The sequence below is a fragment of the Labrus bergylta genome, chromosome 14 (genome assembly GCF_963930695.1).
Source record: "Labrus bergylta chromosome 14, fLabBer1.1, whole genome shotgun sequence".
Classification (NCBI taxonomy): Eukaryota; Metazoa; Chordata; class Actinopteri; order Labriformes; family Labridae; genus Labrus; species Labrus bergylta.
The window spans coordinates 11,119,638-11,147,273 of NC_089208.1; the positions used below are offsets into that span (position 1 = coordinate 11,119,638).

The following is a 27,636-nucleotide window of genomic DNA, read 5'->3' on the forward strand; positions in this document are numbered from 1 at the left end:
ATGGTAACGGCATGGCCCTGGGGTTGGTTTATCATTGGGTTAAACAACAGACATATCACAAATATCTTCTTTTTATTTTTATTTATATATTTGTTAATTATTTTGCTTCCTTTGAGTAAAGCAGGCGGACTTTGGTGATCCCAACTTATCTTGTGGCGCCATTACAATGACAGTTGTGGCTTTAACTTCTATTGGATTGGTCCCCACAGAAATTGTAAAACAAATCCGTATTTCTCTCAGGGTAACTTTTGGGATTCCCTGACATTATATCTGGTACCTTCATACTTTTAAAAATTCAAAATACGTCCAAAAGGCTTACATCTAATCTACTTTAATTGAGCACTGCTACTGCAAACCCCCTTTTATACTCAACCGTAGCTTACAAATCCTCTACAGGAAGCATGTTCCTGTAGAGGAACACACACACTTAACACACCTCAGCCTCACGTAACCTCTCAAGTGTTTTGAACTTAATGACAAAAAATAATCAAACTAGGACATATATCAAAATAAAGCTCCTATAAGGACCATTGAGAGCATCCATTTTGTATGACCCCTGTGGACAAAGTATCTCTTCACTGATGTTGTCTAGTACATGCATAAGTAAAGTGTTTTTAACAAGAATAACTCACCCTTGCTTACTTTTAACACTCGGATGTATCACTCACTGTGAATATACTCGCTGCTCTAACACCTACTCTACAGCAACAACTGGATGATTAAAAAAAATATAGAAGAAGTTTAAACTTTCAGAGCACAACACATCCATAAATTGAGCTATTTTGAATTGTTTTGATCTTAATGCTATGCGTTAAAATGGTCAACAATTAAGCCTTTACTTAAAATAGTAATAGATTCCAAGATTACTTATTGTTATTCCATTGATTTCCATTAATAATAACAAACATGTTTAGGTAAATGTAAAGCCAGTGGTCTGAAACATCAATGAAACATTGTGGTACCTCGAATAAGGCCAAACAGGTCTTAAAGTAAGACCAAAAGTAAGCTTTAATGTAACACTTCCAACTTATGTTCCACTTTCAGTTTCTACAAAATATATAAACTTGAATTCCCACTGAAGAAAGAAATAAGCTACTAAAATTGCAGCAGTGACATCTTTACAAATGTTGTCCTTTATACCGAAAGATGACAATTTACTTTGCAGACTTTTTAACATCACATAAAAACATGTTTACTGCTTTGCAATTACCTCAAAAGCAACACAAAAGAGCATTCATTCAGTGGATACTGTTATGATAATGCATTAAGAGGATTCACTTCAGTGTCTTTAGCGATAGGTGTGGTTGGTAGGAGGAGAAGCAGGGTCAGTACTGGTGGCACACCTGAGGGGGGTGTGGTGGCTCTATCTCTGTAATCTTCATTAGCAGCACCTGCAGCATCTGAGGGAACTAAACTGATATGAAAGAGAGGGCTGGCGGAGGAGATCATACCCAAGTGGATCGGGCTGTCCGAGTGAGCTGGTCGCGGCACATATGAGGATCTTGGCGGTGAGTCACCTACACGCACCCCTCAAACAGACAGGACAGTTGCACACACATTCAGGTAAGGTAGGATATACCTTCACGTTTACGCAACACGTAAGGAGAGGCATTTGGATCTCAAAGATCCTGGAGAAAGTGGTAGCTAATCAGCTGTGTGACTTTCTCCATGACAACAGTTTATTTGAGGAGTTTCAGTCAGGATTTAGAGTCCACCATAGCACTGAGGCTGTACTAGTTAAAGTTACAAACAATCTACTTCTAGCTTCAGACAGGGGACTTCTCTCTGTGCTTGTCTTGTTTGATCTTAGTGCTGCTTTTGACACCATTGACCATCAAATCCTATTATACAGACTAGAACATTTACTTGGAATTACAGGGACTGCTTTAAGTTGGTTTAAATCCTACTTATCAGACCAATCTCATTTTGTACATGTTAATGATAAGTCCTCTATGCACACCAAAGTTAGCCATGGAGTGCCACAAGGTTCAGTGCTTGGACCAATTCTCTTTACATTATATATGCTTCCTCTGGGAAATATTATGAGGAAACACTCCATACAGTTTCATTGTTATGCAGATGATACTCAGCTTTATGTATCAATGAAGCCCGATGGCACCAGTCAGTTATGTCAGCTAGAAACGTGCCTTAAGGACGTTAGGACCTTGATGACCTCACATCAGGCAAATTTCAAGAACAGCCTTTTTTCACCTTCGTAATATATCCAAGATCAGGAATATCCTGTCGCAAAATGATGCAGAAAAACTAGTTCATGCATTTTTTACCTCCAGATTGGATTATTGTAATTCTCTTTTGTCAGGGTGCTCTGGTAAGTCTCTAAAGACTCTTCAACTGGTCCAGAACGCTGCAGCTCGTGTACTGACCAGAACCAGGAAATGGGACCACATCACTCCTGTCCTGGCTTCTCTGCACTATACAGTCTAGAATAGAATTCAAGATCCTTCTTCTCACTACAAAGCTCTAAATGGCCAGGCACCATCTTATCTTAAGGAGCTACTAGTGCTGTACTGCCCCTCGAGAACATTACGATCCCAGAATGCAGGCCTACTAGTGGTACCTACAGTCTCTAAATGTACTATGGGAGGTAAAGCCTTCATTTTTCGGGCTCCTCTCCTCTCGAATCGCCTTCCAGCCGGGGTTAGTTAGTTATGCTGCTATAGGCTTAGACTACCAGGGGAACTGGCACCTTGAGCTCCTCTTTCTCTCTGTCTGTGCATATACAGTACATCATATTACTGCATGTATCTATCTGTAAATCTCAGTCACTAACCACCTACTGTCCTGAGAGCTCTTGAGCTCTCTTAGGCTCCTCAAGATCGTTGGTTGATGGCCTGCCAGAACAATCCCCCCCCCCCCCTCCCCACCGGATCGTTGATGGACGGCTTGCCTCCCCGCACCCCCTTGCTCCCTATCCCTCTTCCTGCATCTTATCCCATCTCTCCCCCTATCCCTTTTCAAGCCCAGCGCAGTCTAGGTTTCTGAAGGCTGTTTCGTCATGAGCCAGGGATCCGGCCGAAGATTTCTGCCTTTTAATAAGGCAGGTTTTTCTTACCAACTTCTTACTGTAACTTTTGCTGCTTTGCTAAAGTGCTCATGATGGATAGGCCGGATCTTTGTAACATAGCAATAAGGTCATTTACCTGCTTTTTGTAACATAACAATGAGTAAGGTATTTTACCTGCTTTTTGTAAAGAGTCTCGAGATAACACTTGTTATGAGTTGACGCTATACAAATAAAAATTGATTGATTGATTGATTAAGTTACGGGCTCACTGGCCTTAGCGTCAGGCGCAAGGATAGCATTTAGCAGTGGGTTTGTGTAGCGGCGTAACAATGCATAAAAACAAAAGTCATTTGAATGTTTAAAACAGTCTCTTTAAAAAATAAATACATGATTCAAATGATGAAACCTCAAGGTTTATTTTCTCTTTTCGCAAACAAATCCAAGCATAAAACATCAAGAAAATGGGTTACCAGAAAAATAAAACAAGTGTAACATTTACATAAAGATCAATTAGATTTAAAAACAAAGACATAACAAATCTGGAGTGTTATTTTCAAACATTGTAACAATTACTTTTGCTCTGTAATCCCAGCAATTCATCAATACTTTCAAGACCAACCTGTATGACCCAACCAACCAACAAAAGGTAAAAACAAATTGACCGACAAGGCTGGAAATATGGGAATGTAGTGAATCTCTTTCTCATTAATACAAATGAACTATAAAATTAGCAATGGCATTATTAATATTACTATTAAATGGATTCAAATACATTGACTGGTTGATACTTGGAGGTAAAATACTTTTTTTTGTAATGCCTCTTAAAAAGGGACGGTATGATTGAATCACACTTTAGGTCTCATTGAATCTCACATTCATGGTTCAACTCTTTATCGACATATTCTTCATGACAAACAAGATCGTTTCCATGTACCGGTAGTTAGATCCAGTTCGATGGCAGATCAGTACTCGGTGCATTTTGATACTTAGTCTAATGTAAAACATATTCAGATTTATAATGATCAAATAATAATGATAAAATTAGTGTTGTATGGTAGATCTATTTAATAATGCTAAATAAGAGCATTAGGTGGGCACACAGTAACTAAGATACTTTTTAAAACTGATGATTTAAATAAGCAGGGAAACAGTTCTTTTCTCCATCCTTACTTTGTAGTAAGGATCAAAAATAAAGTAATTGCTTTGAGACGTCATTCAGAAGTCGATTTGCTGTTGTGCTGACATCGAACAACAGTTTTAGAATCAGATGGGACCAAATACATCCATTGACTTCTATGGAGCATCTCTTCAGTCCATCTGATTTATTTATTCACTGGTTTGCAGTGACTCCCTCTCACTTGATGCACACTCTTGAGTCACTTGCGGCAGTCACAACGGATGTAGCCTCCGTAAACTTCAATTCTGAACAAATAAAAACAGAGAAATATTAGAGCACCATAAATTAAAACTTTTTTCAGTCTATTAAACTCATACAACAGATATAATAGCTAGAAGAATTGGACATTATTGCAAAAGAGTAAATACAGTAAATCCCACCTCTTTTCTCGCTGTTGATGGCGGCGGAGAGGCTGGTGGACTAAATTTGGAGAGAAAAAACAAATAAATTACATCCATTTGTGGTTTGAAGCTTAAGGCCACCACTGATCTGCCTTAAGTCACCACCACAGTTGTTGTTAAAAGCTGAAGGAGTCTTGAAAATGGGTTTTAATTAAATAATGTTGGTAGTATGCATTATACACTCATCGGCCACTTTATAAAGGTACACATTGCTAGTACCGGGTTGGATCCCATTTTGCCTTCAGAACTGACTTACTTCTTCTTGGTGCTGGAAACATTTCTTTAGAGATTTTGGTCAATATTGACATAACAGCTTCACACAGTTGCTGCAGATTTGTCGGCTGCACATCCATGATATGAATCTCCCATTCCACCACACCCCAATTTTGTATTGAGATCTGGTGACTGTGGAGGCCATTTGAGTACAGTGAACTCATTGTCATGTTCAAGAAACCAGTTTGAGATGGTATGAGCTTTGTGACATGGTGCGTTTCCTGCTGGAAGTTGCCATAAGAAGATGGGTACACTGTGATCATAAAAGGTTGGACATGATCAGCAACAATGCGCAGGTAGACTGTGGCGTTTAAATGATGCTCAATTAGTACACAGGTACCTCAGTTGTAACCTGTGGTTATTTAAATTACTGTGGCCTTTCTATCAGCTCGAACCAGTCTGGCCATACTCGTCTGACCTCTGGCATCAACAAGGCATTAACGCCCAGAGAATTGCTTGCTCACTGGATATTTGCTCTTTTTCGGATCATTATCTGTAAACCCTTCAGATGGTTGTGCGTGAAAATCCTAGTAGGTTTGCAGTTGTTGAAATACTCAGACCAGCCCGTCTGGAACCAACAACCATGCCACGTTCAAAGTCACTTAAATCAACTTTTTTTCCCCATTCTGGTGCTCGGTTTGCACTTCATGTCTACATGCATGAATGCATTGAGTTGTTGCCTAGTGATAGGCTGATTAGTTATTTGCAGTAACAAGAAGTTGAACAGATGTACCTATTAAAGTGGCCAGTGAGTGTATATCAAATGTTAGCAACTCCAACAGCAAAGAGGTCAGCCTTTGCAATGAGCCTGGGCTCATTAGGCAATAAGACATAGAAATAAAAATGATAATTAATTGTGTGTCACTGCTAACCTGTTATTATCTTTTGGGATCTTAAAACTAACTATTTGATCCAAATATATTGACCATGTTTTAGATTATATAGTGTTTGAAATAGTCTGCTGAGAAGATTCAAATTCTTCCAATGTGGGAGAACAACCACTATCTGTTTCCTCTGCCCAAAGGCCAAACAAGAGCTTTGTGCGTATACACCTCCCTGTTAGACACATTAATGTGGCCTGTAACAATGATGGAGGAGACTACAATAAATAGAGAGATAAACTCTCTTTGATAAAACGAAACTCCCACAAACGCTCCCACTCAGGCATTTTTCATTTACAGCACTCATCAGTGCCTGAGCAGGGGAGGCCTGCAAGGCTTCAACTTGGACTATCAGAGCAAAACATAAAAGAGCAGATGTGTGAGTCCACCGTGACAATTACGTCATCAATGGGGGGAGTTGTACAAGAACAACAACCAGAGAGAGCTCATGTGAACTGAAAAAGTAACAGTAACAACAATAATTTAATGACTTAAAAATTAAAGTAATGTAATAAATGCAACTCTACCTAATTATTCGTTCCCCCTTGTTGTGGTTTTATTTACCTTCACCTACTGTTGAGTGAAAAATGAAACAAAAGGCCTTTACATACCTGCCAACTTGTCTGGAGGCATTCTCAAAAAATTTGGTTTTGGAGGCAACACTGCAGAGAAAAAAGAAAGCAGACTTGTTTGTATTGTAGATTAAATGTATGACTCATCCTCTATTTGAGATTCTTCATTTAATCGTTTTTGACCAGTGAGAACATGTCATTTGGTAGATTGGGCTTTTTCAACCCTCGCTTCTTCAACCCTCAACCCTCACCCTTACATATAAAAAAAAAAATTATCTACCAAAATTTGTGTTTGGTAGATTATTTATTTGTTGTAACAATGCTTCTTGGCAATAAATCTTATACCATTGTCAAGCCTGTCCATTCCTCTTTTAAATGGTGCCACATTTGTAAGGAGCATTTATTTGTGGTTATAAGCAGCAGAACTGAGCATGTGGGTTGCGCCCATGATAAACTTGCCAAATCTTCTCTGCTAAAAATATTTCACCAAAAAGCATCATTATGAAACACTGAATGTCTAATTTCAATCAGTTGTCGGGATCTTTTTGTTTGTGAGGATTTTGGCGTCCCCTGTGGACTAAGTATGTAGTGTGATGTCCCCTTTAAAGCACTGGTAATCTGGGTTTAATAATCCTTGAAAGTCTGTACCTGGATCAGAGTGATCCTATCCAGTTTTTATTTGAACTATTTGGATAGAAGTGAACTGGATTACATGATCTTTAGTGGAAAAAAAGTGGATTACCAAATCTGGATCATTTTTATCAGGATTAAACTGTTTGAACAACCGGGCCCAGGAAAGACATCAATATTTTAAGCACTAATCCAATTTGCCAATATGCCCCTAATTTGGTTACTACATGAGATTTCTGTTTACAACAGTGACCCATTACCACAACCAGCAGATACATAGTAAATAGTACGCACTCCCATAGCTTCCCTTTTTTTTAAGATTCCAACACCTCCTGAGGAAAACACCTGGCTTTGTTGTTAGAAACTATGTTCAGCTGCTTTTTGTCAAGTTGACTAACATTGTAAAGTGTTTCTTTATTTCTACATTACAACTTTAATAAACTGCCTATTACATCTCTTAAATGATGTTGAGGAGTGGGTGCTTCAACAGTAAAGTTGTGGTTAGTAAATACCAAAACAATTAGCAGAAAGATACTAAAGTGTTCAGAGACTAAAAAGCTGAGACAAACTGCAAGTATAATTCTGTAAGGAATTACAACTACTGTCTACTAGAAGTCCATGATTAACAGGATAATAATTGCTATAGTGATACCATCACCAAATAATCCTCGCACTGTGTGCTCTTTATTTCAGTATTTATCACAGTAATCCCAATGGCAGAGTAGATATGACAGCCTGATAACACTGACACGATAGGGAGTATCTGAGGCTTCACTGCGCTCACATCAAAGTGTGACACTGATGTCATTGTGTTGCAATAGAAGATGTGATTCAGCACACCAGACAACATGTTCATTCTTTGATAACTGATTCCTAAAGCCTTCAGGGTTTTGATGCAGACCATTTCATTTCCACGTCTGGCATGATTTTAGGTTTGCTTCCTTTAAATAGTTTTTGGTGGTTTGCTCGTACTAAAAAAGCAGAGACAGTTGTTAAATGATTATCGGGTCTACATTTGCATACTTTATAGGATCCATAAAAATGTCATAGAGCCCTTACTAGGATGTGTTTGTGCCCTCACTGCTGGCTGCACTTGGGGGCTTCTGTGGAGCAGGGTATCGGGAGGGGGGCTCAGGAGGCCTCACTGGGGGTCTACATATTGCATGTTTCTCTGAGGACCTTGTTCTGGTCAAGCCTTCAGAGTCACCTGTAAAACAAAACAATATAAAGCTTCATGTTACATAGAGCATGAGAAATTAGGGACTTGTAAATAACAAAAATAAATATTAAAGGGCAAACAAATCAATTATAAACCGTTCAAACCAGCAACCAACTTTTTGTTTACAGCAAGAGTGTTTTCTTAATCATTGAGTAGAAATGCTTCAGATGATTTTGCACTGATTTCCAATTTCCTCAAAACACAAATGAACAAGCTAAAACCAGACTTCTAGATTTGAAAAATGGGGAAAACCCAACTGCATATAACCAAAAGCTAACCAATTTCAAAGAAGCAGCAACTGGACATGTGGTAGCCCATGTCAGAACAATGGAGCTGTTGTGACAAGTGACATCTCTATAGTCTCTCTTGCTCTAAAAATCAATGGGAAAAAACAACAGATGAGCAGAATGAATTGAAGGACTAAATGTCCCTACAGGAATTGATCAAGGTGAAAACTAGTGGATGAAATGTTCACAAGCTGGCTTACAATGTTCAGTGTTCTTTTTCCAGGACATTTCTCAAATATTCACAGAATGCAAACAAATGCTTTTTGACATGACACTACAGTCTTTACCCGTATAAGTCCTAGACAACCTCGAAGATGTAATTTTTTACCAACACTACTACTAAGTACATGCGGATAAAAAAAAAGAGTGGGTCAAACCTTCTCTGTTGGCTGGTGTAGTTTTAGGAGGAGGTTTCCGGCCCTGAAAGGACGGCACTCTGCTGACATAAACTCCAGACTCCCCGTTTGCAGCTGTAGAAGAAGTATCTGGCCTTTGCCTCGCATTGTCTGTCTTGCCAAGGTCGGAGTCTGGTTGTCTGTCCTTACGGCTAGCTGTTCTGGGCAATAACGCTTGTCTTGGAGGAGGTTCTCTTGGAACGAGCGGAGCACTGCTTACAGGTTTTGTCCGCTGTAGGGGAACTGGACATGCTGAGATGTCCCCGTCCAAGACAGGGCTGTTGTTCTGTCCATCTGTTACAAGAAACAACACAATGATTCATGTGGACCCGACTACTTAGAGAGGAATTAGTGTGATGTTAAGTGACCCAGGCCAGGGTCAAAAGTCAATTAAATAAAAAATAAAACACTTTGATAGGAAATAAAACAGGTAAAGGAAAAAAAACTAACAAAATTGAAGTAAAAGTTATTTAAATGGAAGCTACAGCTACCCACACTGCTCTTTGTTGGGTAAAGTATGCAAACAGGACCTGCTCATACATTCATAACACGTTACAAAGTTTGGTTGAATCCTACAGAGACAGTTATAAAGGTAAACCAAGTATAACATTAAGAATAATTAAACATCACAGAACAAAGGGAGCACAAGCAGCAGGTGCTCCAAAACTTATCTTTCCGAGTGTGACAGGATGAAGACAAACCCACATAATGAAGGGCTTTAGCAGACAAATGAAAGAAAATTATATGATTTAGCTAAGGCGTTGACAAAAAAGACTAATGTGAGATAAAAAATGTAGAGTAGAAAAGTTTATTTGTACTTGAAATATAAAAGCACTAGAAGAATTTCCTTTTAAACAATAATTCAAGACAATGAATAGATTTTGATTTGTTATTCTTACACAAACAAATGATTTCGAAGAATGATACTCTAGAAAAAGATTTGATTGACACACACACGACAGTAAAACACATTTCTCTGTACTCCAGAAAATGTTAAGAAACGATCCTGCAGGTGTGTTTTGGTACAAATCTCTCCGAAATATAAAAATGAAAAAAAAGAAAAAAAAAGAGACAACTGTTCATTTAGCACAGACAGGATGGGATAATGATGAGGATGATGATGACAGTCGGGCCAAAGGAGGCTAATAATTACTCTCTGTGTGCTGGAGGTGGTGACTAAGCGCTTGATAAACACGAGGTGGCCGCTTGGAGATTGTGATGGGCTGCCGCTTTCTCGGGGTGATCCGCGGGGGAGGGACGGGCGGGGCGGTGCTGTCCTCTGGAACATTACTGAAGATCTGTGATGAAAATAAAAGGTACAGTTACACTGGTTAATTTACTATTTCAGCTATAGACAGGCTGTAATATTACTAAATGAATGAGATGACATAAACTAATACACACGTATCTTTTTACAGAACAATGTTAAAAAAACAAAAACAGATTTAGTGACTTCATTTCTACAATGGCAAAAAAATGCTGGTCCAGTACAAAATTAAATGAAGAAACATTCAAGTCTAAATGTTAAAGAAATGGAGGTGTGCTTGTATTCTTTGTCTTTCTGAGATAACAATGAGAAGATTGACATCCATCTTACAAAGAATGAAGCAACAGCTAACAGCAGGCTAGCTTAGCACAAAGACTGGAAACAGCTATTCTGGTTAATGCAAAAGGTATTGTTGTCTCGGCTGTTTAATATTGATGTTTAAAAAAAACATTGATTCACCATTTTATTGGGGGTGATGTTTTTGAATATTTTTTGATCAGGTCATAAAGAATTCATGGTGCCAGGCAGCTGGCCAGACCCAAATAATACCTTGTTTACAACTCTCTACGGCCATTTTTCTACTTAAAGACAAAATATTTTAATCAATGAGCTTCAGAGATGTTGGAAGGTTAATGCTATAACAGTAGCATTATTTGGACAGACTGTTTTTTACATTACCAGACTTTACTCTAAGTAGCTAACTAACTACGGTAGCACTGGTATTAACTTCATCTCTTTGCATGAGTCAGCACATTTTGCTAAAATGTTCCTTTAAGTACAACGAAATGCAATCTTAGGATAGGCTTTTTCATTCTTGCCTGAGTCCAGGCACGGCTGTGTTTCATGAAGAAGTACCTTTTTGTAGTCTTCAATCAGGATCTCAACGACAATATTTTGGAACTTGATATCCAACATGGCCGCCACAGTCTCCTCCTTTGCTCTCATTAGTGTGGGTCCAAAGATCACAGCCATGTTTGAAGGAATCATCAGGTTTTCTTCACTGTGACTACACACACTGTCAAAAAAAAACATAAGGTTGGGTTAAAAAAAAAAATGTAATAACACTGTTGGCAGAATAATTGAACTGATGTCAGTGGGAGAGCACACAATCCTGAGGGATCAGTTAAAACTTTCAATCACAAAAAAAGCATTCTGCCACTTACTTGACCAAGTGTTTAATGAGCATCTCTAACATCTCCCGATTCTTCTCCGGTAGTTTGTAGGTTAGAATATGAATTTCACTCAGCCGAAAGTCCAGATTGTCCGACTCTGTGACACAGAGACAACACAGGGTCACCTAAACTCATTATTTTAAAGTAAGGCCCATCTGAATCTGAACCATTAATATATAATATTCCCAAATATCTCTTTCCTTGATTTTGGTTTAGGTTTTAAAAATGCTTAATCTTAATGTAAAGTAAAGTAGAGTAGGGCACTTGTAAAAACTCTATGTAAGAAGAAGCCCCCATTCATTTCCTGAAAGACATTTCCAGGAAACTGAAGCCTTCAGATGTCTAAGTGTAAGACCCTGAAAGAATGAGGCTGCTGATTTTAAAGTCAAGGTCTTCTCTGTTTTACGATCACGCTATGTGACTGACAAAAACAAACAGGAGACTCAGGTTTCTATAAGTGTCTCCCAGATTGACCAAGTGTAGCTTGTAAAACTGCTGACCCTGCAGTCTGCACAGTATTGACGTACAAATGCCTGTTTTGTATCCCGCGCCCAGATTACTAGAGCCTTGACTTTGTAAGTTGTACGAGTCAACAGTCAGTTAAGCTCAGAGAAATACATGAATGAAATCTTTCTTTTAAAGCAAGGAAACACTAATGGTATATTAGATGAGCTTTTAAGTGTATATATGTTTTTTTTAATGTGACAAGAAAGGTTGTTGTTAAATGATACAACATAAACATATATGCTTGGATAATGCTTGAAAACTGGGGGCAGTTTAGACAAAAGAGAAACATAAGATGTCTAAACATTTGTTTAAAGGAAATGTGTCATGCTTTTAGACTTTGAAGGAACCCCTAATTAACAGACATAGCTTCCTGGTAGGCTAAAATCTGTAAGTAGAGTTTAAAAGTGGGACAAAAGATCATGACAAGACACACAATACTCCCTCGACTGGATAATCTCGACTCACTTGCAGCACACATGAGGTCTCTGTGTAGACCGTAGGTCATCAAAGGTTCGGACAAGCTCCTACAGATAAATACAGACTCTCATAAAAGAGTTCAACAGCAGTTCATCTTAATTCACCACGTCAAACACAGGAAAAAACAAAAAGCAGTCCTCCCTTGTTGTACAGTAACACCTGAAAGCACTCAGAACAAATCCTTCATCAAGGCTGCATTTGTTTGCTGAATAACAACAAATCATTGAAATCTGCATCCAGATCTACACATACACATGATAAACCATCAACATGTATTTTGGGATGGGGCTTTTACATTAAGAGTTGTGCAAAATATCAAATGACACAGACTGGCAACCATCTGAAATGTTCTCATAAACAGAATATAAACAATAAAATGCATAACTGTAAAAATGTAAAATATTATACTTCTTATACATATTAATCATACTTGGCTCTTAAGTTAGGAACATGCATTTCAATCTGATGTTAGTGATGATGTGTTTATATTATAGACAAAAAAACGTACCTCAGATAAAACTTAAGAGCACTTGTGATGGTTTTAATGTCACAGTCACTGCTTTGCAGATCCACGTCTCCTGGGTTTGTAGGGTCTAAAAACAGAGATATTCACAACAAACAGGCAGAAATATTTAATGCCATGTTGTCCAATTCCTTGTTAAAAAAATATCCCGGTGTAATCCTACAGCTGTGTCAGTTATACTTAGTTATGAGCAATATAGGGCCTCTCTTTTTTTTTTTTTTATTTAGTTAAAAAAAAGGTTTCTAAATGATGACAGACATTTTGACATGTCTGACGTCATGACAGAAAAGCAAAGGTGTAAATAATGAAATAAAAGCCTTTATTCTGCATAACTAAATCAGTTTCACGTATTATATTAATAGTTGCTGACTTGTATCTGTCATGGCTTATTTGGATGGTTGAACAATGCAAAGGTTTAAAGATCATTTCTCATGTGGGCTGTTTAACCTTTATCAATTAATGGAAGCAGGAGGATGAGATATAAAAAAGCAGAGGAGAGAGAAGGGGGATGACAACTAGCAAAGTGGGGGTTATAAGGATTTAGCCTAAAGCTACCAGGGCACCTTGACATTGATAATGTTTGTTGTCACACTTGTGCTTTCTTCTACTGTAACAAGTTGAAACGCATGCTGGAAAGTGTTGAAATCTGCATAAAAAGCTGTAGCTGTCCATTTAAGGGCAGAAAGAACAAGCTGTAAACACAGCCATGTTTACTTGCTAAGTCAATATTACAAACAGTAGTCTGTTTCCATTGAGCGCTCTCGTTTTCTGAGAGATATTTTGCTCTCTAACCACTTATTACTCTTCTACGTTCATCGCTGATTTAGATTGTCAGCTGGTCTGTTTGGCGCAGCGAGTAAACATTGAGTTTTTACAGCTGTAAAAACAGCTGCCCCCATAACAGCTGCCCTCAGCAGCCAAAAAAAAAAGCTGCAATGCAAGCGAGGGACCTCAACAATAAAGTTGTGGAAATCAAGAAAATCAAAGCAATAACTGAAGAGCTGAAGGGAACAGTGAAGGGTCTGATAACTCTGAGGGTTTGTCACTACCAGAGATGCATTTCACGTCATGTTTATTCATTTTATCTATTGTTTTATAAACAAATAATTATTATTTATTGGGACTAGCCCTGCAGAGCAGGAATGTTGTGAGTAAGCGCCCTGCTTGTATTTCTTGTTATTCACACAAAGAGGCTTGGTGTAAAGTCGCAGAATCTGTTTCGATGTGCGTCAAGGAAGAGACAAAGTCAATGGACAGATGCAGAAGATGTTCACAGGCATATGTGCTTACCAAAGAAAGCGTTTAAAAGCTTCTGCACTTGGATATTGCTGCCAACTGTTCTGTACACTCCTTCTTGATCGACTCCTGGAAAGATGAGAGGGGGAGGTAAAAAAAAAGAGGGAGAGGGGGAGTATGATCGAGACAAACACGAGCAGTGGAAATATACCACATGCTCCTCTTCTCAACCTGCATGAGCCGAAGTTAGAATACAGATGTTCCTTTCTGATTATGAGCATTTCTTTGAATCGCGTACTGAGCCAACTGTCTGAATCATGAGTCACATGACGTGTTTATGGGCTGAGCACTTCATTCCGTCAAGATTTATCATCCTGCCAGAGAAACTACCTGGGACAGTAGGATAATAAGATACAAACGCCTTTAAAATATGTTTGAGAAGTTAAAGCAGAGAATCATTGTCAAAAATTATTAGTCAGAAAATATCAGGCAGTGCTTAATATTCAGGGATAAAGCTGATGATTAAAGTTCTGTACAACCTGAAAAAGACTCTTGATTTTGATTCCAGACGAGGGCAGCCTGCAGGCATGGAATTTACACGCAACCTTGACTCAATAACTCCCCCCTCAGGGTAACGGACGCAACTAAAAGCAGCCCAAATACACCTGTGACTGGTTCCTTTACCTTTCGTTTCGATGTAGTTGATGCACTTTCGCACAAACTTAAATCCAATTTCGTTCAGTTCCACTGTAAAAGGAAGAAGAAGGAGCAAATTTACCAGACGTCCATCATTTAAAGAGTGAACAAATTAAAGACAGATGCATTCGGTGACATGGGATGGAGAGGGAGAGAGATGACATGCCACATTAAATGAACAATACCACTTGGGTAATGGTGACAGACTTACTTTCCGCTTGCTTGTGGATTGGGGAATGATAGATCTGAAATGAAAAAAAATTGAAAGGAAATTGAAGACTGTGAATATATGAGAAAAATCTGTCTGGGCTTGGACGACTCATTGATTAATGAACACAATGTGCTTCTTAAAACAGAAAAAGGAAAGAAAAGCAGGTGATGATGATGGCACAAACCTATCTCCATAGAGATCTAGCTTTCAGGAGAGTTCCAGGTCATTGTTAGCAGATACAAGTTCAGTGTGAAATGATTAGAACAGTTACAATGCTGTGTTTTTTTTTTCTGTTGACTGGTTGTGTTTGAAGCAGTTTGGTTGATCAAAACCAGCACATGAATTTCGTCATAAACATCAGTATCCCCCCCCCTCCCCATTTCCTGTGTGCTCTGGGAATAAGTTACTCAAAACCATCTTGATGTTCAGCAAAACAACAATCCCAAGGAGGCTATGCATCCAAATTTAGAAATGTAATCTATGTATGCAAATGTGATAAAGCCACAGTCAGATCAAGGAAGCACTGACGGTGAAGACTGAACATTTTCTACCACATTTGAAGGACTCTTTCCATGTTTGTGGATAAAAGAAAACAGACTGAATGTGTTACTACTTAGGTAACTTCGGCAACGAAGGGAAACATGTTGGTCGATTTTCCTCCCCTCTAATGACGACTAGGTTCAGCTGAAATCACAGATAACTCGTCTTGTGCAGACTGCTATTAAAGTCATCTCCAAACACTCTATGAACAGTCTGTTGTCAGACAGAGGCAGAAAATGGTGTCTCACATTCTTTACTCTGAGTTTCAGCTTTTACCCTCTGGGAGAAGATTCAGGGTCCCTCAGACCACTGAGACCAGACTGAACCGCTACAAACATTCATTCATGCTGATGTCCGTTAATATTCTGGATAACAGGTAATGTAGGATGTTGCCAAGGGGCCGTGCAATATGTCAATATGTCACTGCTGCAGGAAGGTGTTTTTATGTACAGAATATGTCGAGTTTTTACACCTTTTGTATGATCTCTATTTATATACATTTTAATTCTCTTGTAACTGCAGGACAGAGTCCAAGACAAATGTCGCTGTGTTGACAATAAAGTATATCTTATCTTATATTTTATTCGTAGTGGAAAGAGCACAGAAGGATTTCCTGAAGGTGTAATAATAGGTTTTGTCACTTTGGCACCTTCATATTTGGTTCAAACCAAATCTTCTTGGTTTGAAGACAAAACTGAAACTAATGGACAGATCACATGACTCCCTACTGCTCCCTTTTTATATTGCACCTTTTGAAGGGCAGCCTATTAAAGTGTTTAAAGGGGGCAAAAATAATAGTTAAAAAAAAAAAAAATCGCAATTAACCTATAAAGACAAACCTTTCACAAAAATGCATTTCACAGACACTAAAAACCTGCTGCATGTTATTCCCCACTCTCTGTCTCCCAGATATCTGACTCTATCCACTGTTCTGTTTCATAAAAATCCCAAAAGTAAACCTGAAAAAAGAAGATTTTCTAAAAAGCATTCTCTGCAGCAGTCTTATGTTTTACTTAGACCTGTCGAGTCAACATTAGAAAAGTTTATCCTGTTTAAAAATACACACTAACAACTTTTACTCTGTTTTGACAGAAGGGTTTACATTCTTGCCATGACTGTGTTTTTAAAGGAGTAAGTTCACGGATTTTAATATAATTACATTTTCATCTGGCAGTAAATTCTTAATGTTGTTATGTCTGAAACAACAGGTCTGAAACAGCGTCTTGTACTCAAGGGGGGAAATGACTTTGACTGTTTTGGTTCAAAAAACATGGGGCATCTTATAATATTCTATCATCTAAACAAAGGGGGGTTGTTCAGTTAAAGGGGGTGAGAAAGGACCCTTTATAAGAACTCCACAAGTGATTTGTTTTGACTACTTTTCAGAATAGCCAATTAAAACAACTTAGGAGCTTTATATAATTGGAACAAATTTAGCAACCACCAGACAGATAGAGCCATTTTTGTAGTCTGACAAATACTATGTTATGGTTAACTGTATCGAATATAGCGCCCAGAGTCAGTAGTACCAAAAGTGACACCTGATGTGTCACTGCTCAGATGAATGTGGTTTCAAACCCTATCAAGTACAGCCTGGTTGCTATGTGGAGAAGGTCAACCGGGTTTTTGCTCCCATGGCTCCAGGGAGACTTTTATCACTGAGGTCGTGGTTAACCCATGTGAAAGAGAACGGAACCGGCGATTATCTGACATTTTTATAGGACCAATAACTTCACAATCAATCCGTTATTAAAAACAGTGGTGATTACTTGTCTTTATTGCACGAAACAGCAGAACTTTCCACATAAACAAAGACTCTTTGAAGGCAAGAGAGCAGGGTGTTGATCTGGATCAAGGGTTATTATTTAACCACAAAAAAGTCCCTGCTCGGGGGGGTGGTACTTTATGTAAAGACTGGACAGTATTTTTAAAGTTTTACTATAAAAAACAGGCTTTGAAAATGTACAAGAGTTAGAGTTTCAATCTGCTTTTAATTGCTCATCTTGTCCATTGTTGCCTGAAAAACTAATGTGCAAAGCACAATGGAAATCTCTGCCATGCTGAGTGTTTTTGCCTGTCTGTTAGATAATCTAATCATCCTAAATGCTGCGTCCTAACATCAAAGTCAAATCAAAGTCAAGTTCTTAACTCATACAGACTGACAGTAAGACAGAGGAGTGGCAGGACGTTTGTAATAAGATGCAGAATACACAGAAGCATCCCCATGTTCAAACAAGTACAGTGTTTCCCCTAGGTTTACAGCTTTGGGGGGGTGGGTGGTGCAGGCAGACGGACGCCGACACAAACACTTTAAGGAATGTTGGTGTTCTTGGGTTTCTTTTAATGACAGCTGTCCTGTTCTATCGGAAAGGGATCCTTAAATGACTTATTTCCGACTCTATCCACTATCCTATTTCTACAATAAAGGCACAAAAAGCCAAAAAAAAATAAAAAAATAAATAAATAAAAAAAAAAAAATATATATATATATATATATATATATATATATATATATATATATATATATATATATATATATATATATATATATATATTTTTTTTTTTTTTTTTTTTTTTTGATTAACTTGACCTTCAAGGGGGGCAGGGGGTGCCATGGGGAGGGCGGGCCGCCCCCCTAATATAATGGTAGGGGAAACACTGTTCCCAGCAAGTAACAGCATGCACTGGCATACTGCAGTGTGAGGCCCAAATGAGCTGATTTGAAGTTTCCATCTGACAGAGGGGAGAGAAGCAGTGTTGCACTTTATATTTCAGTGACACAGAAAGCCAAAGGGCATTGAGAGTGTAGTAGAGTCAGAGTGGCAGAAGAGATTATCCTAAAAGACCACAGAGTTTATCCTGGCTGAGGGCTCACAGACATGGTGATTCCATGTGGAAGATCTTAACTTGAGAGTATTTGGGCGAAGTGGTTGGAAAAAGCTCTTGTGAAATGTTCTTGATGTTAGGGAAGTTGCACAGAAAGAGGGCAGTGAAAAGTGTGCCTTTTGTTATTTTCACATCCTCTGGCAGTGGCTGACATTAGACCATAAGTCACACGACATCTGCCGCTAAAGCATTACATGAAAATGCAATCTGACAAGAACTGCAGAGGAATCCAAACTGAAATAAAACTTGTGTTTAGAGCCCAGACCAAAAAGCAGAATTAAGGGTTTGAAATTTTGCAAGCAAAGCAAAATAAACCGTTAAGGCTTGAAAACTTTGACAGACAATTTCCACATGAACACAACTTTCTAAATTCAGACACAAACTTGATTTAATGAGGGGGGAAATAGATAACCTGAAATAATGTGAACTCTGTTGTTGCTTCAAAGGGCTTTTAAGGTTATTCTCGTGCCATCACTTAGTCGTACACTGATGGCTTTAATGTGTCTCCCACATATCAGTTTTACAAAAAACCTTGACATCATTTATGTCTGCAGATCTTCACAAATGTTGTTTATGAGTTATTGTGTGTCTTGTGAGTTTTACATTAAAAAATAAGCATGACAGCAACAACATTATTGTTTCCAAATTCTATTTTTCTCAAACAGCAGACCAATAATGTCCTTTATTGTCTCTCGTCTTTTTCTCTTACGGTGTTCGACAGGATGATTTTAACTTAGTGCAATCAAACAAAGAAGCTGCAAACGCTTTCTCAGTGTAGCTTCTTCCTAAAAAAATGAAACTTGTGATTACAAAACTAACTACCTGCCAATAATTAGAGGCAGTATTTCAAGAAGAAGAAAAATAGGCCAGACTTGGAGAAACTCGGCAGATTTGAAGTGGAAACTGGCTCTGGGAGTTTCATGTGTCAACACAGTAGCTGACTCCACATTGCACTGCCGATATTCTGGCAGTAAAGTCGTTCTCACAGACTTTTTATCAAGGAGAAGACAAACCCGCAAAAAAGATTTGTTTAATGAGAAATTAACTCACAGGCTCTTTTCCATCCATGGCCTCCATCCACAACTTCCTCTCTCCGTCAGAAAGAGCCTGGAATGTGACTGGAGCGTTTCTATGGAAACAGAAACAAATGCCATTAAATAGGCAAAGGTTGCCGGTAAATTATTCCGTAGCAGGATGTGGTGCTATCGCATCCAACCATTGTGTCTAAAACTCGTAGAAATCTCACAAAATGTTTTATGCAAAACAGGTTAGAAAGAAATCTGAAAAACAAGAAAAAAGGATTCTGAGCGTTTCATATTCCTGTGAGTGGAAAGATGGAGGTTTAAATGAAGATGAATAAGACAAGCATGATGAGATGATGAAACTCTATTATTGCTTTCTGTGTTCTTTAGAAGACAACAACGTCTGGTGCCAAGTTCTGCAGCGTGTGGGTGACTGAATCAAATGTTAACTAACTGTGTTACAAGTTGAAAGCTACGTCTGCCAACTGCACCAATCCAACTCTTCCAAATGTTAAACTTTTATACATCCACAAAATAATATCTATATCTGAGAAAAGTAGGTGACGTGATCGGTAAAGAATATCTTAATGTGTGTCTATGATATAGACTATTTCTGACTTCCTTTTCGTCTCTCAAACACATCTAATATAAAGTCCATCTGGAGTGGACCGTAACATTAGTCAATGGACACATCACAAGAGCTACAGTATCATATGAGATCACTGCAACAACAGCAGCTGTAACGCAATATGAAAAGGAGCTGAAAAGTATTTTCGAATGAACAAACAAATAGCTGAATAATGTTGTGTTAAACAGAAACAACCCAGAGTGTTTTATTTATAATTATTTAGAAACAAAGGCTAACAGTGATGTATGTTTTTTGTTGATTACTGGCAGTAATGTCATGTTACTAGCAAAGGTTTTTCTCCTGTAACTCTCTCATTACCTTTGTCGTCTATTTCAGCTACTCTGAAGCTAAAAGTTCTCAAAAATCAAACCATTTGACTAAAAGTACTGACGTGATGTACAGAAAACGGTCCAAGTAATTATTCTGTTGTATGCAGACAGAACCTAAACAGAAAAGTAACACATTTTCTGTAATGTAGCTGCACTATGATTGACTACACGTTCCTCTAGGATAAAACTTTTAAATTTTAAAATATATATATTTGATACTGAGTTGAATGTGCTTTGATTTGAGAGTATGTTGAGAAAGTTTATTGCAAATGTAAAATGTGAGAGTATGTTATTAACAAAATGTGGTCTGAGCAGGAAATTTACAAAAATGTGTGTACTGTGTTCAATCTCCACAAAAAAGTTTGAAAAAAACAAAAATAGGAGTGTAAATGTTTTTTTTAAATTATAAAAACAATCTTGTTTTTCCTGATTAATCTTCAGCACTTACACAACTGTATCTGAATGGGTCACCTCAAACAGGCAGTCACACACTAGTGCACACTGTCCCCTCTCTATCCTGTGTACAGTATTCACTTTTTCTGTCTGTCCTTCTGGAGACATCAGAGGTCAGAGGTCAGGGTCTGGTCCTACCATTTGGGGGATTTCAGGGACTATCATACAGGCAGATGGCTCAACTCTAAACATCTTGATCCGACAACGTTATCTTCTACACTAGACAGCACTGCCACCTTCAGTTTATCACACAGCCAGCTCTTTATTATGGTGTTATTCAGCTCACACACTAATTGCTCTTCATGCCGAGGCTCTTTCATTCATAATTCAAGCCTCTTGTAAACCTTAAAAAATAACCCGCCAGCCTCCAAGTATTGCCAAAGACTTCAAGAAACCCGAATACAACAGAGCTGCTCAAGTGTCTATTCAAATTGATTTGACCTGCTTGTTTAATTATGAGCTTGTTGTTTTCCTTCTTGTGAAATCACTAAGTCTGCCATCTGTTTTTCAGCGTGCGCCTGTTGCTCAGGGATTGTTTGGGCTACAGTCCATTTAGCCCTCACACTTTGTCCTTGTGAGCCACCTGTTCAACTCGACGCCTCAACCTGTTTATCCCACAAGGCTCTTTAGTTGCTTCATCTTGCGGTTTCCTCTGATTTGTTTGTGCTAACCTCTCATTTGTTTCCACGTCAAAGCAGAAGCGCTTGTCGATGGACTCGGTTTTCCGGCGGATGCAGGATTTCATCGTTAGCTGCGTGGGGCCCTGGGGAGAAAGAGACAGATTTGGGACGTGATTGGCCCATGTGACGATGACAAAAAGGACAAACAGATGTTTGTCTGAGGCTAAAGAAGGTGTTGATTAAGCCTTAATGTAACGCAGTTCTCTTCTATTTACGGACCTGTTTAGCTGTGGGCTTCTGCTCGCAGGGCACCATGAACAGCAGCCTCCCCTCCTTGAGATACTTGCAATAATATTTAACCCATGACACACCCAAAGCCCCTGTAGAGACAAAAATAACAAAACAGGACGGCCCTCGTCAGAGAGCGTTCATGCAAGTGGGAAGCTTCTTCATTTACATCTTGTACACTTACACTTCTCCTGACAGTATAGATAACCCTCCATGGGTTGACTGTGCATTTTACAGATCTGGGACGGGTGTTTCATCCTCTTCATCAGCTCCTCCATCTCCTCCCGAGTGCTCTCGTAGTTGTTTCTTGTCTGCCGGAAATAAATAAAAAACAGACAGCATTTTAGATCAAGGAAGTTGGATTAAATTATATTCAATCTGAATGATGGCACTGTAAAAGCTTACATTCTGCAAGCTGAGCTGCAGTTCTTGCTTGTAAGGCATAAAGTCCTGAGTCATCTCCACTGTCAGGTTGTTGAGCGTCAAAATGCTGTGAAGGAAAGCCAGCACCTGTCCAACCAAAGCAGGAGACACATAGTTAAAACAAAGCCAGAGCACAAAGGAACCACTGTAAGAAATTAAGAATAACTAGTGGGATTGTTTTCGTCTATCAAGTTCTCGCTCTGTGTATTTCCTCATTGTGTTGTTACAGGTTTGTGGTCACACACACAGAGGAAGAGAGGCAGACCTCCGACAGAACTCACCGGCTCCACCACATCAAACTTCTTCCTGTCCTGAACCTGATGGATCTGATACACGTACTCCACCGACGATTCATAGAAGTTCACTCGCTCTTTGTCCAGGAGTTCATCAGCCTGCAGTAGAAATTTAAAAGAAACGTCCAAATTGTGTTTCTCTCTCTCTCTCACCAACCAATGAGTGCTTGTTGTACTTCACCTCATGCAGTTGACTCTCTTTCTTCTTGCAGGACAGACTCAGGTGTTTGTCCACCTGGGAGTAATACTTTTCACTGTCTTTCTCAAACCTCTTCCTCTTCTCCTGAAGGACAGAATTGCAAAAAAGAATAATTAAACCAGGATCACATTAAGTTTGTTTGGGTGTCCTGATCCTGTAGATGTCCATTCAAATCATAATCAACTCTTGGAAACCAATGTGTTAAGACTGCAAACATGGGGCTAGTTAGTTTGGGCGCGCCATGTACAGAGACTGAGGCCCTAGAAGCAGACAGCCCGGGTTCAAATCCCACCTGAGGCCCCCTATCCTGCATGACATTCCCCACTATCTGTGTCCCAAGTTTCTGACTCTATCCACTGTCCTGTCTCTCAATTAAAAAGGCATAAAAAAAGCCCCAGAATACATCCCAAAAAATGACCTTAAAATAGTAAATTCTGGAAACAAGTTCAAATAATCACATTTCAAACGTTTAAGTTGTGTCATTGAGGGGGCGCTTGTGAGAAAAGACTGGCAATTGTTCCACTTAATTTGAACACTTTGACTGTTGCTGTTATTACATTTCACTTTTGTAGAGCGGACAGGAAGTCCTCCTCTGTCTCATCAAGTGTTCGAGCCAGCATCAATACTTTTTTAAAGTGGGTGAAGAAAAGAGGATATGTTGTAAATATGAATTATTTCCACATGTTATTTAGAGCCTGCACAACGTTGTATATTTAAGGTTTAGTTAAAGATAGCCGTGAGGGGGAATGAAGTCTTTTCAGTCAGCTGAGCAGAACCAGAGAGAAACACAAATGTCATGTTGAATAATTGAGGAGACATCCCACAGAGCTTCCTGTTGTGAAATTAAGTATTGGTGAATGTGCACTGACGGTGGGGGGGTCTCAACTTTTCTTTGGACTACACATTTTAACATGTGAAAGTCTTAGAGAGGTAATAGAGTTCATGATAATTAAAGTGTTTAATGATGTAACATACAATTATTAATAGATTTTAGGAAGTGGAGTGAAAGAACCCGTTTGTTTTCTCTCCATGCTTAAAAAAAACTGAGCAGGTGCAGGACTCTGTCAGTGCAGTAAATGTCTAGTCTAATGAATAACGTTGTGTTGTTTTGACCAGGGGTCTCGTTGTTCTGTCTTAATAAAAGTTTAATAAAAAAGAAGAAAAAAAGAAGAGGAATCAGAACCAGCACTCACTTTTGTGACTCCCAATTGCTCCTTTCTGAACTTTTCCAAGGGCTTGATGAGCAGATCAGAGGCATTCTGAACCTGGACAGACAAACTTGAAGCAGTAGTTAATGTGGCCATCTAAGATTTCATAGCTTTATAAATACACTTTAACACAATGGATTGCCATTAAAACACGCACAACATTAAAAAGGTGAAGTGGATTATCTGTGGGGTGAAGACATGTGTATTTCGGTAAAAGGGGGTTAACTTGTGGAATAGTTATGATATGGAATTAAGAATGTGGTGCTCACTTTCCAGATTTACATTTTTGTTTGAAAAAGTTGTGTTTAACAAGTATAAAAGACCTGTTTGATTATTTTTTTTGTGTGTAGAAATGCCGTTTGATTTTGTTTGCTTCATTTCTTTTGTTTTGATTTGTAAGAAATGTTTGGAACAATTTTTGTTCTGATATGTTTTTTTGTCGTGCCTAGTCATGCCTAAAATAATAAGATTTGAAATAAGGGTAGGAATAATAAGCTAAAGCTTCAGCCTACACCTTTTCAGTCAAATTTTTCTTCTCATCTTTTCTTGAAAGCACCTGCCTTGTAATTTTTATTCTACTATTTTTACGCATTTCTTAATGGAAAACTGTACATGTTGACCGAAATAAAAAAATGACTACTACTACTACATGCTGAAAAACGTGTTGAATTCAATATCTTTCATGTTATGAATACTAATCTCCCACACCATGGCAACAGTGTGGCAGATGACCTCCACTTTTAACATAAGATCACTATCCAGTAAAGCCAGTCTAACAGGTAAAGCTACTTCTAATGACACGACCGGATTGCTGAAGTGTAAGCCGAGGTGACGCCACAAAGAAGATTAGATTGTGTTTTATCTGGCATGGTGAAAGTATAGAGAGTGGGGAAATCTATTAGTTATTGAAAAAAATAAAGATGGTCAAAATAATGAGTAAATAACAAGAGATAGAGAATTAAATTGTACTACATACATATACGATGTAAAAAAAGTGTTAAAAACAGAAGAAGTGATGAGAACACCGCGGAAAATGTATCAACAGACAGGATACATTTAAGAAGAAACAAAAAGGGAACAAAAAGGGAACAAAAAGAGAATAAGCAAACCAAAAGGGGAACTGAAAGTAAAATAGCTGAATTTCCCTTAACTCACACACACAAGGCACGCACACTTACACACACAAACACACACAAAAAGGCGCACACACACTTACACACAGGATGAAGGTGTGTTTGCGAATCTTGGAATTTCAAGAACCAGAGACATTGAATATCTGGTTCACACCACAAGGTGTTGATACTTTATCATAACAAACAGAAAGTCAAACAGAGCGTGCCAAAAGTTGCATTCTAAACTGGTGTAACCTTTCAGCGCAGGATGTGTTAATTGGGTTTCTATCAGTAGCGGAGGGTCAAATAGGATGCAGAGTCAGCGTGGAGGATGTTGATAACCCACCAGCATCATCCTGTCGTGCTCCACTTCCTGCAGTAGTCCTGCAAACTCCTGAAACGACTCCGCTGGGGATGAAAACACAAAGATGACAACCAGAATGAAAACTTCTCTTATCTTAATGGTCTGACGCAGAAAACACAACTGGAACTATTAAAAAATAAATCCCCCCCACTTTCATCAGAATACACTTTCTGGTGATGATTGAATACCCAGCTACTTCAAGGACATAAGCTCAAGTGTGTGTTATCCAAAAACCCTAACCCTTTTGTTTCCAAACTGCTTACATCTATGATTCAGAGGAATCACAAACTGGCTGTCAACATGTTCTTTCCACTGAGGTCAAATACAGGAAGACTTATCATAACCTAAAGTTTGTTATGAATCTATTTAGTAAATAGTTAACTCAGCGGGAATAAGACATGACATTTCCTGCAGACCCTCTAGCACTCAGTTAAGCATTAAAAAAAAAGTGTGTGTAGTTTTACCGATGTTGATCTCATCGTCAGTCAGGGAATCCCCGATGAATTCAAACTGGAAATCTCCGAGAGTCTGGGAAAACTTCTGCACTGCCAGAGAATAACCTATAAAAGAAAAAAAGAAACAGGAGGCCATTTGATATATTGTTATTGTCAGTGAGGCATTTTGGGCTCAATTTAAGAGTCTACAATAAACAATAATCTACAGGTCTTTAAATTCGACTCCATCCTTACAAATATTAGTCTATATCAGGATTATTTTTTATTTAGATATTATTATTAGTAGGTGGGAAGAAAAGAGATCATCTGTTGTGTTCAGTAGCACAACAGCAGGCCGTACACAGTGTGATATAATATTCCTGCTATGACTGAGCTTTACAGTCAAAAACATCAGTCAGATCAAATCTGACGTGCATTTCGCCTGAAGGACGTGGCATGACATCTTTGTTAGCACACTCAAATCCCTGAAGCAGCCCTTTCACATGTTTATTCCTCCTGTACCTGTGCCTTCTTTATAAGGTTCAGTTGTAAACAAAGTGCGGCTCTCACATGATTGCAGCGGGAGATGGATACAAAAGTTGAACAGAACACAAGCAGTGAGTCCTACACACTGGACGGGAGATTAAATTGACTTTCATGAATATGTGTTGGTGCAGCTTGCACTCGTGACCTCTGACTATTATGTGAGCTGAATATACAGTGGGACCCTCAGCACTCTGCAGCACCTACAATGACAGGGTCTGTTTCTGAGGTCAAATGCTTGTAATTGCTGGGTTGGGCAGCAGAATAATTTCTTGTTGACTCAAAACTCAATAACAAACCACAAGTTTGCACCTTCGTACGTTGTGCTGTGACTGGCTGTGGAAACTACAACCAGCAGCAGAGGGATTACAAACAACATCACACAGGGAGGAGAGGACAGATACTGGACACATCCTGCAGGAGGAGGCAGCTGTGTTGCTTTTTGGGAGCTGGTCATACTGCACATCTGCATCAGATATCTGTCCTTTCAAAGCAGTTTGTTTGGTTTTCTCCCTTTTGAGCACTAGCACCTCCCTGATTGTGCTTTCCCAGCCACCCACAATGCTCCTATAGGCCATCTGAAAGGCCCACTGATGCTAGTCTCCAGCCTCATCCCTGCAATTGTTTTTTTTTTTTTTTAAAAAGCTGTTAGTGACCTAAAAAATAAGAGAGATCACATTGAAGCAGGCTTACCCTTGATTGCAGTGATCACACTGTTGCCATCTTTTATCAACTCTTTGAGAAATTTGCCGGTCCTCTCCAGTTCCACTTCATAACACTTCAGAGTCTCCCTGAAGTCCGGACTGTCCAGATAGCATTCATTAAACTCCAGAGGAGGATGCCCCATTTTCAAGACGACCGGGTTTTTTTAGACAATAGAGGCAATGAGTTTGTTTTAGTGAGCCACGCAGCCTACGCTCGTCTAATGCCCACTGTCCATACTGCTCTCTCGCACTGCTCTCTCATCTGCAAATAGGAGCACAAACCGTGGTGTCCGTGGGAGCCTGCGGCAGCTACTGGTCTGATATAAAGTGAACCAAACACTGACGAGGCGAGAGTTTGGTTCACTTCCTCCTTTACCTTGTTTGACACGCGTTCAAATAGTAATTTAATTGTATCCTTCGCCTCTTTGACACTTTTTCCTTGTTGCAGCGTCGTGATTACAACAGCGGCTTGAATCCTTTCGGACGCGTCCCATTTCGAAATATTTCAGACTTTCATGAGACCTAATCCCGACCTTTACGTTAATTTCAGATCTATTTTTGATTAGTCAAGTGATCAGTACACCATAACATCACTAAATTTATATTTGTAAATATATAAATGTTTCAAATGATATACCATA

At 38.8% G+C, this 27,636-nt stretch overlaps 1 protein-coding gene across 1 annotated transcript; it reads right to left on the minus strand.

Annotated features, from left to right (window-relative positions):
* Positions 1–3,416: 3,416 nt before the first annotated feature.
* Positions 3,417–27,636, minus strand: LOC109981432 (oligophrenin-1). The gene is made up of 24 exons (XM_020630213.3): positions 26,985–27,636; positions 25,779–25,874; positions 25,297–25,358; positions 23,824–23,895; positions 22,613–22,714; positions 22,420–22,530; positions 22,121–22,225; positions 21,900–22,026; positions 21,707–21,807; positions 21,479–21,570; positions 19,426–19,504; positions 14,950–14,983; positions 14,727–14,789; positions 14,097–14,171; positions 12,792–12,876; positions 12,272–12,330; positions 11,291–11,396; positions 10,983–11,142; positions 10,014–10,158; positions 8,843–9,154; positions 8,019–8,166; positions 6,369–6,419; positions 4,583–4,622; positions 3,417–4,447 (listed from the first exon to the last, which is right to left on the minus strand). Exons 1-24 carry the CDS (start codon positions 27,136–27,138, stop codon positions 4,442–4,444), a joined length of 2,385 nt encoding a protein of 794 aa, XP_020485869.1. The 5' UTR covers positions 27,139–27,636; the 3' UTR covers positions 3,417–4,441.